This window comes from Antechinus flavipes, chromosome 3 (genome assembly GCF_016432865.1).
Source record: "Antechinus flavipes isolate AdamAnt ecotype Samford, QLD, Australia chromosome 3, AdamAnt_v2, whole genome shotgun sequence".
Lineage (NCBI taxonomy): Eukaryota > Metazoa > Chordata > Mammalia > Dasyuromorphia > Dasyuridae > Antechinus > Antechinus flavipes.
In genome coordinates, this window is record NC_067400.1 from 197876167 (window position 1) to 197890563 (window position 14397).

The 14397-nt window shown below is 33.3% G+C and overlaps 1 protein-coding gene across 1 annotated transcript in view; it reads left to right on the top strand.

Annotated features, from left to right (window-relative positions):
• Nucleotides 1-14397, top strand: part of EPHA6 (EPH receptor A6) — a 983513-nt gene that overhangs the window by 659008 nt on the left and 310108 nt on the right. The window contains 1 exon segment of the mRNA XM_051984381.1: nt 11621-11806. Coding sequence (XP_051840341.1) covers nt 11621-11806 — 186 coding nt within the window.

Genomic DNA, 14397 nt, shown 5'->3' on the forward strand with positions numbered 1-14397 from the left:
ACAGAAGCAGCTGCACCCAAAGAAAGAACACTGGCAAACGAATGTGAACTATCTGCATTTTTGTTTTTCTTCCCGGGTTATTTATACCATCTGAATCCAATTCTCTCTGTGCAACAAGAGAACTGTTCGGTTCTGCAAACATATATTGTATCTAGGATATACTGCAACATATCCAACATATATAGGACTGCTTGCCATCTAGGGGAGGGTTGGAGGGAGGGAGGGGAAAAAATCGGAACAGAAATGAGTGCAAGGGATAATGTTGTAAAAAAATTACCCTGGCATGGATTCTGTCAATATAAAGTAATTATTAAATAAAAATTAAAAAAAAAAAGATATTAAAAAAAAATCCCCAAAACTGAGTCTGCCTGGGCAATTTTATTTTATTTTAATTTTTTAAAATAACTTTTTATTGACAGAACCCATGTCAGAGCAATTTTTTACAACATCATCCCTTGCACTCACTTCTGTTCTGATTTTTCCCCTCCCTCCCTCCACCGCCTCACCCAGATGGCAAGCAGTCCTATATATGTTAAATTGGTTACAGTATATCCTAGATACAATATATGTACGCAGAACTGAACAGTTTTCTTGTTGCACAGGGAGAATTGGATTCAGAGGGTAAAAATTACCCAGGAAGAAAAACAAAAATCAAGCAGTTTATATTCATTTCTCAGTGTTCTTTCTTTGGGTGTAGCTGCTTCTGTCCATCCTTGATCAATTGAAACTGAATTAGATCTCTTTATCGAAGACATCCACTTCCATCAGAATACATCCTAATACAGTATCATTGTTGAGGTATATAATGATCTCCTGGTTCTGCTCATTTCACTTAGCATCTTACCAGTCCTCTCTGTATTCATCCTGCTGGTCATTTCTTACAAAACAATAATATTCCATAATGTTCATATTCCACAATTTACTCAACCATTCTCCAATTGATGGGCATCCATTCATTTTCCAGCTTTTAGCCACTACAAATGGGGCTGCCACAAACATTTTGGCTCATACAGGTCTCTTTCCCTTCTTTAGTATCTCTTTGGGGTATAAACCAAGTAGAAACACTGCTGGATCAAAGGGTATGCACAGTTTGATAACTTTTTGAGCATAGTTCCAAATTGCTCTCCAGAATGACTGGATGTGTTCACAATTCCACCAACAATGTATCAGTGTCCCTGTTTTCCCATATCCCCTCCAACATTCCGCATTATCTTTCCCTGTCATTCATGCAATCTGACAGGTGTGTAGTGGTATCTCAGAGTTGTCTTAATTTGCATTTCTCTGATTAATAATGATTTGGAGCGTATTTTCATATGGCTATAAATAGTTTTAATTTCTTCATCTGAGAATTGTCTGTTCACATCCTTTGACCATTTATCAATTGGAGAATGGTTTGATTTCTTATAAATTAGAGTCAAATCTCTATATATTTTGGAAATGAGGCCTTTATCAGAACTTTGACTGTAAAAATGTTTTCCCAGTTTATTGTTTCCCTTCTAATCTTGTCTGTATTAGTTTTGTTTGTACAAAAACTTTTCAATTTGATATAATCAAAATTTCCAGTTTTGTGATCTAGTGATCTCTAGTTCTTCATTGGTCATAAATTCCTTCCTCTTCCACATGTCTGAGAGGTAAACTATCCTATGCTCTTCCAATTTAATTATAATTTCATTCTTTATGCCTAGGTCATGAACCCATTTTGACCTTATCTTGGTATACGGTATTAAGTGTGAGTCATGCCTAATTTCTGTCATACTAATTTCCAGTTATCCCAGCAGTTTCTATCAAATAATGAATTCTTATCCCAAGAGTTAGGAACTTTGGATTTGTCAAACACTAGATTATTAAAGTTGTTGGATGTTTTGTCCTTTGAATCTAACCTATTCCATTGATCAACTAGTCTATTTCTTAGCCAATATCAAATGGTTTTAGTAACTGCTGCTTTATAATATAATTTTAGATCTGGTATAGCTAGGCCACTTTCATTTGATTTTTTTTTCATTAATTCCCTTGAAATTCTTGACCTTTTGTTTTCCCATATGAACTTTGTTGTTATTTTTTCTAGTTCATCAAAGTCGTTTTTTGAGAGTCTGATTGGTATAGGGCTAAATAAATAGATTAGTTTAGGTAGTATTGTCATCTTTATTATATTTGCTCACCCAATCTAAGAGCATTTAATATTTTTCTAGTTAGTTAGATCAGACTTAATTTGTGTGGAAAGTGTTTGTAGTTTTGCTCATAAAGTTTCTGATTTTCCCTTGGCAGATAGATTCCTAAATATTTTATACAATCAGTAGTTACTTTAAATGGAATTTCTTTTTGTAACTCTAACTGTTGGGTTTTGTTAGTGATATATAAGAATGCTGACGACTTATATGAGTTTATTTTGTATCCTGCAACTTTGCTGAAGGTGTGGATTGTTTCTAATAACTTTTTAGTAGAGTCTTTGGGGTTCTCTAAGTATACCATCATATCATCAGCAAAGAGTGATAATTTGGTTTCCTCATTGCCTGTTCTTATTCCTTTAATCTCTTTCTCAACTCTTATTGCCAAAGCTAGCATTTCTAATACAATATTAAATAGTAACAGTGATAGTGGGTAACCTGTTTCACTCCTGATCTTATTGGGAATGGTTGCAGTTTGTCCCCATTACATATGATGCTTACTGCCAGTTTTAAATAGATGCTACTGATTAGTTTAAGGAAAAGTCCGTTTATTCCTATACTCTCAAGAGTTTTTAATAGGAATGGATGTTGGATTATATCAAATGCTTTTTCTGCATCTATTGAGATGATCATATGGTTTTTGTTAATTTGGTTATTAATATGGCCAATTATACTGATAGTTTTCCTAATATTGAACCAACTCTGCATTCCTGGTATAAATCCTACTTGATCATGTTGTCTTATCCTGGGGATGATTTTCTGTAGTCTTTTTGCTATTATCTTATTTAAGATTTTAGCATCAATATTCATTAGGGAGATCGGCCTATAATTTTCTTTCTCTGTTTTCAGACTACCTGGTTTAAGTATCAGTACCATGTCTGTGTCATAAAAGGAATTTGGTAGGACTCCTTCATTCCCTATTTTTTTCAAATAGTTTATAAAGCATTGGGCCTAATTGTTCTTTGAATGTTTGGTAAAATTCACATGTAAACCCATCTGGTCCCAGGGATTTTTTTTTAAGGAGTTGATTAATAGCTTGTTCTATTTCTTTTTTCTGAAATGGGACTATTTAAGCAATTTACTTCCTCCTCTGATAATCTGGGAAACCTATATTTTTGAAGGCAGTCATCCATTTCGCTTAGGTTATCAGATTTATTGGCATAATGTTGGGCAAAGTAACCCCTTATTATTTCTTTAATTTCCTCTTCATTGGTGGAAAGTTCTCCCTTTTCATTTTTAAGACTACTAATTTGGTTTTCCTCTCTCCTTTTTCTAATCCGATTTACCAAAGGTTTATCAATTTTATTGGTTTTTTCATAAAATCAATTCTTAGTTTTATTTATTAGTTCAATAGTTTTTTTTTTAATTTCTATATTATTAATTTCTCCTTTTAATTTTAGAATTTCAAGTTTAGTAATTGATTGGGGATTTTTAATTTGGTCTTTTTCTAGCTTTTTAAGTTGCAGGCCCAATTCATTGATCTTCTCTTTCTCTATTTTATTCAAGTAAGCCTCTAAAGATATAAAATTTCCCCTTATTACCGCTTTGGCTGCATCCCATAAATTTTGGTATGATGTCTCACCATTGTCATTATCTTGAGTGAAATTATTAATTGTGTCTATAATTTGCTGTTTCACCCAATCATTCTTTAAGATGAGATTATTTAGTTTCCAATTACTTTTTGGTCTATTTACACCTATCTTTTTGTTGAATGCAGTTTTTATTGCATTGTGATCTGAAAAGAAAGCATTTACTATTTCTGCCTTCCTGCATTTAATTTTGAGGTCTTTATGTCCTAATATATAGTCAATTTTTGTCTAAGTTCCGTGAACTGCTGAGAAGAAAATATACTCCTTTCTGTCACCATTCACTTTTCTCCAGAGATCTATCATACCTAATTTTTCTAATATTCTCTTTATCTTTTTAATTTCTTTCTTATTTGTTTTGTGATTCAATTCATCTAAATCTGAAAGTGCAAGATTGAGATCTCCCACTGTTATAGTTTTGCTGTCTATTTCTTCTTGCAACTCTCTTAACTTCTCCTTTAGGAAGTTAGATGCTATACCACTTGGTGCATATATGTTTAATACTGATATTGCTTATATATTGTCTATAGTACCCTTTAGCAAGATATAGTTTCCTTCCTTATCTCTTTTAATTAGATCAATTTTTGCTTTTGCTTGATCTGAGATAAGGATGACTACCCCTGCTTTTTTGACTTCACCTGAAGCATAATAGATTCTGCTCCAGCCTTTTATCTTTACTCAGTATGTATCTTCCTGTTTTCAATGTGTTTCTTGTAAACAACAGATTGTAGGGTTCTGACTTTTGATCCAGTCTGCTATCTGCCTCCTCTTCATGATACTGTTCATCCCATCCACATTTACGGTTAAAATTACTAATTCTGTATTTCCTGCCATCCTAATATCCCCAGATTATACTTTTCTTTTTCTTGCCCTCCTTTCCTTCTTCCCTAGTATTAAACTTATTGGTCCCACTTGTGTCACGCAGCTCTTCCTCTTTAGTATCCTTCCCTCCTCTCTTTGAATCCCTTCCCCTTTCTTGTACCCTTCCCTTATTACTTTTTTTCCTTTTCCCTTTTCCTCTCCCACTTTTTAATGAAGTGAGAGAAGATTCTCTGTAAAACAAATATGTCAATTATTTCCTCTTTGAGCCAACTATGATGAGAATAGAATTCATACAATGTTCCTCCCGCTCTCTAAGTTCCATCAGATATGATAGGTTTCCCTTGCCTCATCGTCGCATATAGTTTCCCTCTTTTTATGGTATAAATACTTCCCATCAAAAAGCTCACTAATATCCACTACATGGCTAGAAACTGGAAAATGAATGGATGCCCATCAATTGGAGAATGGCTGGGTAAACTGTGGTATATGAATGTTATGGAATATTATTGTTCTGTAAGAAATGACCAGCAGGATGAATACAGAGAGGACTGGCGAGACTTACATGAACTGATGCTAAGTGAAATGAGCAGAACCAGGAGATCATTATACACTTCAACAACGATATTGTATGAGGACATATTTTGATGGAAGTGGATTTCTTTGACAAAGAGATCTGAATTTCAATTGATAAATGACGGACAAAAGCAGCTACACCCAAAGAAAGAACACTGGGAAACGAATGTGAACTATCTGCATTTTTGTTTTTCTTCCCGGGTTATTTATACCTTCTGAATCCAATTCTCCCTATGCAACAAGAGAACTGTTCGGTTCTGCAAACATATATTGTATCTAGGATATACTGCAACATATCCAACATATAAAGGACTGCTTGCCATCTAGGGGAGGGGGTGGAGGGAGGGAGGGAAAAAAAATCGGAACAGAAACGAGTGTCAATATAAAGTAATTATTAAATAAAAATTTAAAAAAAAAAGAAAAAATATCTACTACAAGGTAGGAGGAGGGAGGTATGAAAGGGAGAAAGACTGAAACCTCAAATCACTAATTTATCATTCTAATTTAGAAGTGCAATTTTTCTTCCAAGGTTGGTCTCCTCTATTTCTATCTTTTAAATGTTACTCAGGACCAAACATAGGTTTTAGTATATCCATAATTAGGTTCATGATGTTTGAATTTTTTACTGGGGGGAGGGGAAAAGTTTTTGATAATAAGTCTAACAGACAGGAAAACACAGGGAACAGACTACTATAGGGATTGCATGTATATAGTCTTATAAATCTCATGTAATACTTTGTATTTGTATAAGTGTAATACTCATGAAATACTGTAATACTTTACTCTACTCAACTCTACCCCTTAGAATTTTTAGCTTCCTTCAAGATTCAGCCCAAGAGTACTCTGCCCCCTCAGCCTCATGACTCCCTTCCTAAACTTATCCTATTGAATTTTCTTCTTTCTGAATATTTTGATACGTTCAGTATTTTATTTTTATTATTTTCCTTATTTCTTTATGCCTGACTACCTGCACTCTAATTGTGCTTTCTTTGTGGGACTGGATTTCAGAGTAATTCAGCTTCTTCCCATACTGGACAATTCACAAGGTCTCACCCTAACTAAAGTGTTGGTCAGAACTGGATACTGTGTTCTTTTCTTCAGGCTTAGAGGAGTGCTATACATCTCCCATATACAGGTTTTGTACTAAGGACCTTTCCTACTCTTGTTCCTCAGTTCTCTCACCCAACACTGGCAATTCAAAGCTTATTTTCCCGAATACCAGCAGTTCAGAATTTTGCAGCACTAGTATTTCCATGTTGCAATTTCCAGTGAACTTTAGCTCCTAAAGAGATATGGTGAAGCTAGCTGTTAGGACTTTAGCAAATTTCCTCAACCTGAATCCATAGCACTGAAAGAAGGAATAGGGATGAGAGTCTAGGTGTGCACTTTCATGTAAGCCTGTGTCATATTGGATCTGCTAATATAGTTTCGCTATTAGTAGCATGGGAGGGAAAGTAGGGATAATAAATAAGCTCAGAATCATTGTGTATCATTTCCTGAGTTTTGGGGTTTTTTGTTTATTTTGTTTGCTTCTTTTGGCTTTTAAGTAGGTATCTTAGACCATGAAAACAGATAAAGTTGTTTTATCTTAGGTAGCTAATTTCTTTTTTGGAAATGTGTGAGATGTCATAAGAAACAGAGAAAATATCTAGTATGACATCTTCTTGATCACATGACACTAGAACTGCCTTCCTCCTAATCTAACACCAATCAGACAGTTTCCTCTTCTGTAGCTTTCATTATTATGGGTGCATTTCCAAGGCAAATATGTCTCCATATATCTTTGACCCAGTGTTCTCAGACTGCTCCAGAAAATTTTTCTCTTCTCTTCCATCTCTCTCTGTATACTCACTCCTCTACTACCTACAAATATAGCCATGTCTCCCCCATCCTTAAGAAACCATCATTTAATCTGATTATGACTGAAATCTGTTATCCAATCTCTTCTCTCTTTTATATGAAGACTGTGAGAAAGCCCTAGTTCAGATTTTCTTCACCTATTTCCCAAACTATTGTGTAGTCCTTCTAATTAAGTGATCTCCCTGCTCCAAATCTCTCCCATTCTAAAATAGCAACCACTGAAGTATCATAGTGATTTTTCTGAAGCATATATGTGATCATATCATCCCTCTACTCAATATTCAGTGGTTCCTTATCTGCAGGATCAAATATAAAGTCCTCAGTTTGGCATTTAAAGTTCCTCATAATCTGGATCCTTCTCACCTTTAACTATTAAAGCTATTTCCTTCTACACACTTTACTTCCTTGCCATTCTGGTCTACTTGAAGTTCTTTGAACAAGACATTCCATCTTCTATTTCTGTGTCTTTGAAATAACTGTCCCTCATGACTGGAATGTGCCAAAATCTCACTTTTATCTCTAATCTTCTTATCTGCTTCAAGTTTCACTTCACCTCCAACCTTCTATAGAAGACTTTGGTTCACACACTCACACCTATGAGAGTGTCTTCCTTTTCCAGATTATTTCCATTCTTTGTATATACCTAATTACCTCTCCCATTGAAATGAATGCTTCTTTAGGATAGGTTTTGCCTCTAAGATTCACATATTCCAGACAAATAAATCTACTGCTACTGAATTGTTGTTCAGTCATTTCAGTCATGTCCAATTTCCTGTCATCCTCTTTGAAATTTTCTTAGGAAAGATACTAGAATGATTTGCCATTTCATCTTTAACTCTTTTATAGATTAGGAACTGAGACCAACAGGATTAAATAACTTACTGTGTCACACAGCTAGAAAGTATCTAAGAAGATGAGGCTTCCTCACTGCAGTTGCAGAATTCTATCTGTTGAACTACCTAAGCTGCCCAAATGCTACTAGGTACCCCCATTAAAAAAATTGTCATCAGTTGTATCAGAAACTGTATGGTTAAATTAGTTTGTTTTCATCTATCTGCCTGACATATCTAGCTTGGAAGACAAAGATTCAGATGTGCCCTCTGACTGAACTTCAGGAATAAGCAGAAAGAATACTTTCAGAATTCCTAATTGAGACAACCATGTTTGGTGCCACTAGAATGAGTGTGATAACAGCATGATAATGCAATGTTTCATGTGAAGAAACACCTGCCTAGTGTTAATAAGATACGTGAATTCAAGCAACAAAAAATTCAAAGAAAAACAGGGTTGTGTCATTTAGTAAAATAACAATAGATTAGTCCATTCATTTCAATATAGTTAAAAGTTTACTTGAAACATTATGAAATGTGAAAGAAAAATCCCATGGATTAGCAATTTATAGCAGATAAGAGATATTAAATTGATGCTGAATCTTTCTATCTATCAGCAGTCTAACTATGGGGAAAAATAGGAAAATCTGTTTTTTACCATGAATATTCATCATGGTAAATCAAGGTGATCTGAATATGAATTGTCATTTACCTTAGTGTGCATAGATACATCACATATTAAAAATAGAAGCCCCTCACTCCCTTCTTTAAAGTTTTCTACCTTGAAGAAAAATATGGAAAGCTTGGATGAACTTCCCTTATATTTTATCATTATTCTCCTCAGAAGAAAAGAAAAAATAAAGCTACTATTACAAAGAGTACTGAATAACTGGAATTTCTTTATTTTATACTCATAAGAATAATAAATCCCAACGCTGGTTAGGATTTAACTTAAACAAAAGTGGCTTTTCTTTGATTTTAGAATAATTGCAAAAATAAAATTTTAGTACCTTTGTATGGAATTACTAGAGAACTCAATCATGTTATATGTGAATATGTTTGCACAATGTGTCTATATTTTGTGACATTTTAAAAACTAACATATATTATCTTTGTATGTAACTATAATAAGCCTTGTAATTATGCAGTTTTCTTTATTTCCTTTCTGTTTGCCATAGTTTGCATCTTTTTTTTTTTTTACATGCCAAAATTCAACTAAACCTCCAGGTGTATTTAGCAAACTTTCAGTTATCTATGCTAATGGAGTTGAAGTTACTTGGAATTGTCTTTGAATATTGCATTGCTGAGGAGAAATAAATACATTATAGTTTATAATTGTACCATGTTGCTGTTACTATGTAAATATTGTCCTGATTCTGCTCATTTCACTCAGTATCAGTTCATATAAATCTTTCCATGTTTTTCTGAAATCTGCCTGCTCCTTATTTCTTCTTTTCCCATCTTATTAACTTTATTTTTTAAATAAATAATTTGTTTAAATAAAAATAATTTAAATATTTTTAAACATATGCATAAATAGTTTTCAACATTCACCTCTGCAAAACCTTGTGTTCCCAATGCATAGAGTGCTGACCCTGTACTTAACTAGCTGTGTGACCCTGGGCAAGTCACTTGACTCTTTTGTCTTAGCTTCCTCATCTGTAAAATGAACTACATGAGGAAATGGCAAATCACTCTAGTATCTTTGGCAAGAAAAACCTCAAATGGGATCACAAAAAGTCAAACATGACTGAAAATGACTGAACAACAAAAACAAGCCCCATCTTTTTACAAAGGAAGTTTCTGGCCTTCATTAACCTCATGAATATTCTTTCTGAATTTCCAAAACATACAATCAATTGAAGAATTTACTACTTAATTGTAGACTATCTTGTAAAACTTACTGATTGTTTCAAGTATATTTGTCTTATTTCTCTAAACAATAAATTCTTTGACAATAGAGAAAGTTTTTCTTGTTTCCTCATAATCTCTCATATAGTACATGTCAAATAGTACAAAAACAAAGAATTATTGCTAATAAATATAGTAAATCCTCAAAGCTGTTTTCACATAGTGAAGCCAAAGAAAATTCTGGTTTTTTTATCGTAGTAAGTTTATTTCTTTTTAATACGCATTGCTTTATAAATCATGTTGGGAGAGAAAAATCAGAGCAAAAGAGAAAAACTATGGGAGAGATAAAAAAACAAACAAAAAAAGAAGTAAACATAGCATGTGTTGATTTACATTCAGTCTCCTTAGATCTTTTTTTCTGGATGCAAAGGGCATTTATCATCATCTTTCCTGTCATCTTAGCCAATCTGAGTTATGTTAGGTGATACTTCAGAGCTGTTTTAATTTGCATTTCTCCAATCAATAGGGATTTAGAGATGTATAATTATATACATGACTTTGATTTCATCATCTGAAAATTGCTTGGTCATATCTCTTAAGCATTTATCAATTGGGGAATGACTTGGGTTTTTGTTTGTTTGTTTGTTTGTTTTTATAAATTTGACACAGTTTTTTTATATACTTTAGAAATAAGATTTTTATCAAAAATACTGTCTGTAAAGATTTTTTCTCAGCTTTACACTTTCCTTTTAATCTTGTTTCTGTTCATTTTGTTTGTGCAAACCCTTTTTAATTTATGTAATTAAAGTTGCCCATTTGCCTTTCATAATGTTCTCTAGTTCTTCTTTGGTCATAAATTCCTCCATTTTCCAGAGATCTGAAAGGTAAATTATACCTTTTTCTCTTAATTTGTTTATGGTATCATCTTTTATGACCAAATCATGTATCCATTTTGACTTTATTTTGGTATAGGGTGTGAGCTATAAATCTATGCAGATTTTCTGACATTATTTTTCAATTTTCCCAGCAATTTTTGTCAAATAGTGAGTTCTACCAAAGAAAATTCTTAAGTTATTTTAGTGTGCTTCCTATTTTTCAGCAGGTAAGTGCTCATTTAGCCAGATGATCATGAATGAGTTAAGCAGAAGAATCAGGCATGCCAAGAATTTTTTTAAAAAATCATCATATATTTTTGTTGCCTTGTTAAAAAAACTACACTAAATCAATTAATACAGCTTGATCTTTCACAGAATTCTTTAATTCTGGTCTTCCTGGTGTAAGATTTATCTAAATTTGGAATTCACCTTTCAGCAGGCTTAGTCTTAAAAGGATAGGTGTAAGTTTATTACTGTTCAGAAACTTGATTTAAATAAGAAGTAAGGGAAGAAGAAACTCAAAGCATAAAATACACAATTAGCAAAACATAGTGGCTGCCATAATAATAAAGATACTATAACAAACAAACGAATAATATACAACATATATCATCACCACCCAGAGAAAGCACGAACATCTGAATTCCTTGGCTGGGAAGATTCATCATTACAGCTATTCAGAATCTTGAGTAGCAGCCATTGTCAGGCAAGCTGTACCAAACTTCCAAGCCTGAATCCTCAAAGTCCTTTTCCACTAAGGGCTTTTTAAAGGCTGAGAACAAAGAAGACATTACACTAAGTATTCTCATTTGATACATGATGCTTGAGCCCGTTTCTCTCCCTAGGAGAATATTTGTTTATTGTTTGAAAAGAACTGTGTTTCCCCAAAGAACTGACTAGGTTTCCAGGATAAACACAGGCCTGCAATTAAGGATACTCATTGATTAATGCACAAGAAAGGACAGCCTTCCAACTTCTTTGTATTTTCTTTGTACTCCTCAAAATGCAATTCTTCTCAAATATGGACATTGTGTTTAAACTCTTGTCCTTATATTCAGGTGAATTTGGAGAAGTTTGCAGTGGACGCTTGAAAACACCAGGGAAAAGAGAGATCCCAGTTGCCATCAAAACTCTGAAAGGTGGTCACATGGAGAGGCAAAGAAGGGATTTTCTAAGAGAAGCTAGTATCATGGGACAATTTGACCACCCAAACATCATTCGCCTGGAAGGTGTTGTCACAAAAAGTAAGTTATTGTTCATTTTTCATCAGCTCTTTTGTATACTAAGTTAGTGTTTGTATTAAATAATACTATTATGCTTAATGGAATGCTTGAGTCCTAAATTTTGCTAATCAATTCTCCTTTTCTTGAGACTGTCAATGTGAATGTGAATATTAGGCTGTGACATTTCCTTTGGAGTGGACTTCTATCCCCCAGAAATAAATTAGTTTGTATAGGTTATCAAACAACTTTGAAGTGATATTAACTATAAGTCACTTCCAACTTAGTGAAGTGATGAACCAAATAAAGATCTCTGTCCTCAATACCAATTGTATGAGCTAGTCACTCCCTTTCAAAACTATCTAAATTTCACTATTAAAAGAAGAAAATATCTAAATCTCACTATTAAAAGAAGAAAATATTTAAATATTGTACATTATTGAAGTTAAACATCACGACAATAAAAATAACCATCTTGTTTAGGCTATATAGTATTGAAGCACTTTTTATGAAAAGGAATTCCAAAGATAATTTTTTTATTATAACAGCCCCCAAAATGCCTTTAAAAAGTCAAATTAGAATTGTTGTGATATTATGTACAATGAAAGGAAGTAATTTAATTTTCTAACAAATTTTTATAGGTTGATTGGAATCAAGGTCATCCCATTAAAATGAGTTTTCTAGGAAATATAAGATTTGTCATTTATTCTAAGAATTTAATTTTTAAATATTTTATTCTACTTGAATCATTAAGAAATAGTAAACATACCAGTGTTCTTCATTCTTGGTTCTACACAAAATACATTATGATTTATATTAAGGATTCATAATTATCTTTTATATCTCATTCATTTTTGTTAAGTGACATCTCCATTTAAAAAGTCTTGGGTGGGGGGTGAAGAATGAGATGTTTCTGTGTTCTTATAGGAATCCTCTATAAAGCATGAAGCTTTGTCCATGTGTCAGAAGTCTATGCATGCCATCTATGACTCACGATTGATTTACTGCATGCCAGTAAACAAAATACATTCTCCTGGTCCCTCCAATTCCTCTTCTGAATTTAACAAATATGATGTTTCACAACAAGTGTCAAAGATTCTTTGAAAAAAATCATTTCAAGAATATTGTTGTGGTTATTGCATTGGTTCATTGGTATTCAATTCTTCATAACCCCATTTGGGATTTTCTTGGCAAAAAAACTAAAATGGTTTGCTATTGCATTCTTCAACTTATTTTATAGATAAAATGACTGAGGCAAACAGAATACGGTGACTTGCCCAGGATCACATATTTGAGCTCAGTAAGATGAGTCTTTCTTATTCCATGTCTAGCACTCTATCCATTGTGCCAACTAGATGTCCTTAAGTATTGTAAAGTGAGTTTAAAATAGAAAGAACTGGCTAAGCAACTGTAATTTTCACTGAAAATGTAGAATTTCCAATGGACAAAAAAATTCCATTTGTCGATATTTCTTCACAAAGCTCTAAACTACACCCAGTTCAGGGTTTCCCAAAAGTCTCAGTACAATTTAATTTACTTAAGCTCAAGGCTAAAGGCAAGGATCTTAGAGTAGTATAGTCTATAGGACCAATGGACTTTTTATCTGAATGTAATATTTCAGTAAGAGCCTTGTTTTGCCTTGAAGCTTACAACTGCATGAACTGCATTAAGACATTTATAAAATCTTGTATAGAGAGATAGAAATGTGTATATATGGAAAAGAATTAGTGAATAGAACATAAAGAAAACATTATCATTTAAATGATTCAGCATAACTACTTAAAAAAAAAACATTAATACTTCCTTATTGGTAATTCAACAGGAAAGAAAGAAAGAGATGGAGGGAGGGCCATAGGAAGGAAGGAAGAAAGGAAAGAAGGGAGGAAGGAGGAAAGAAAATGGAGGAAAGAAGGAAGGAAGAGAGGGAGGAAGGAAGGGAGGGAGGGAGGAAGGGAGGGAGAGAAGAAGGGAAGGAGGAAAGGAGGGAGAGAAGAAGGGAAGGAGGAAAGGAGGGAGGGAGGGAAGAGAAAGAGAGAGGGGGAGGGATTTTAAAATTTTTTAATGTAAAATTTTAGGTGAAAAAGAGAATATATAGCATTATCATGTAAAAGGTTTTGTGCTTAAAAAATTTTACTTTAAAAATAAGCTAAAAAAAGATCAGTAGGGGAAGCTAGGTGGTGCAGTAGATAGAGGACCAGTCCTGAAGTCAGGAGGACCTGAGTTCAAATCTGGCCTTAGATACTTAACACTTCCTAGCTGTGTGATCCTAGACAAGTCACTTAACCCCAATTGCCTCAGCCAAAATAAAAAAGATCAGAAACATATATAACTTCTAGTCTATTTCACATAGGAATCCCAAAAGTAATTATTTAGCACAGCTTTAAAGTTTTAACTATCTGAAATAAAGTGGGCTTTTTAATTTTTTTCTGTGACTCAATTCCTAAAATAATGCTGGACATATAATAGGTATATATCAAATTACTATCAATAATAATTTGTCTATTTCTATAAGCCATTATCAACTACTAAGGACAAAATCAAGTTTCCTTTTTAAAGGGTTTCTAAAAAAGGTGAAAAATATATACTTATGTTACATTCTATATATTATATATATA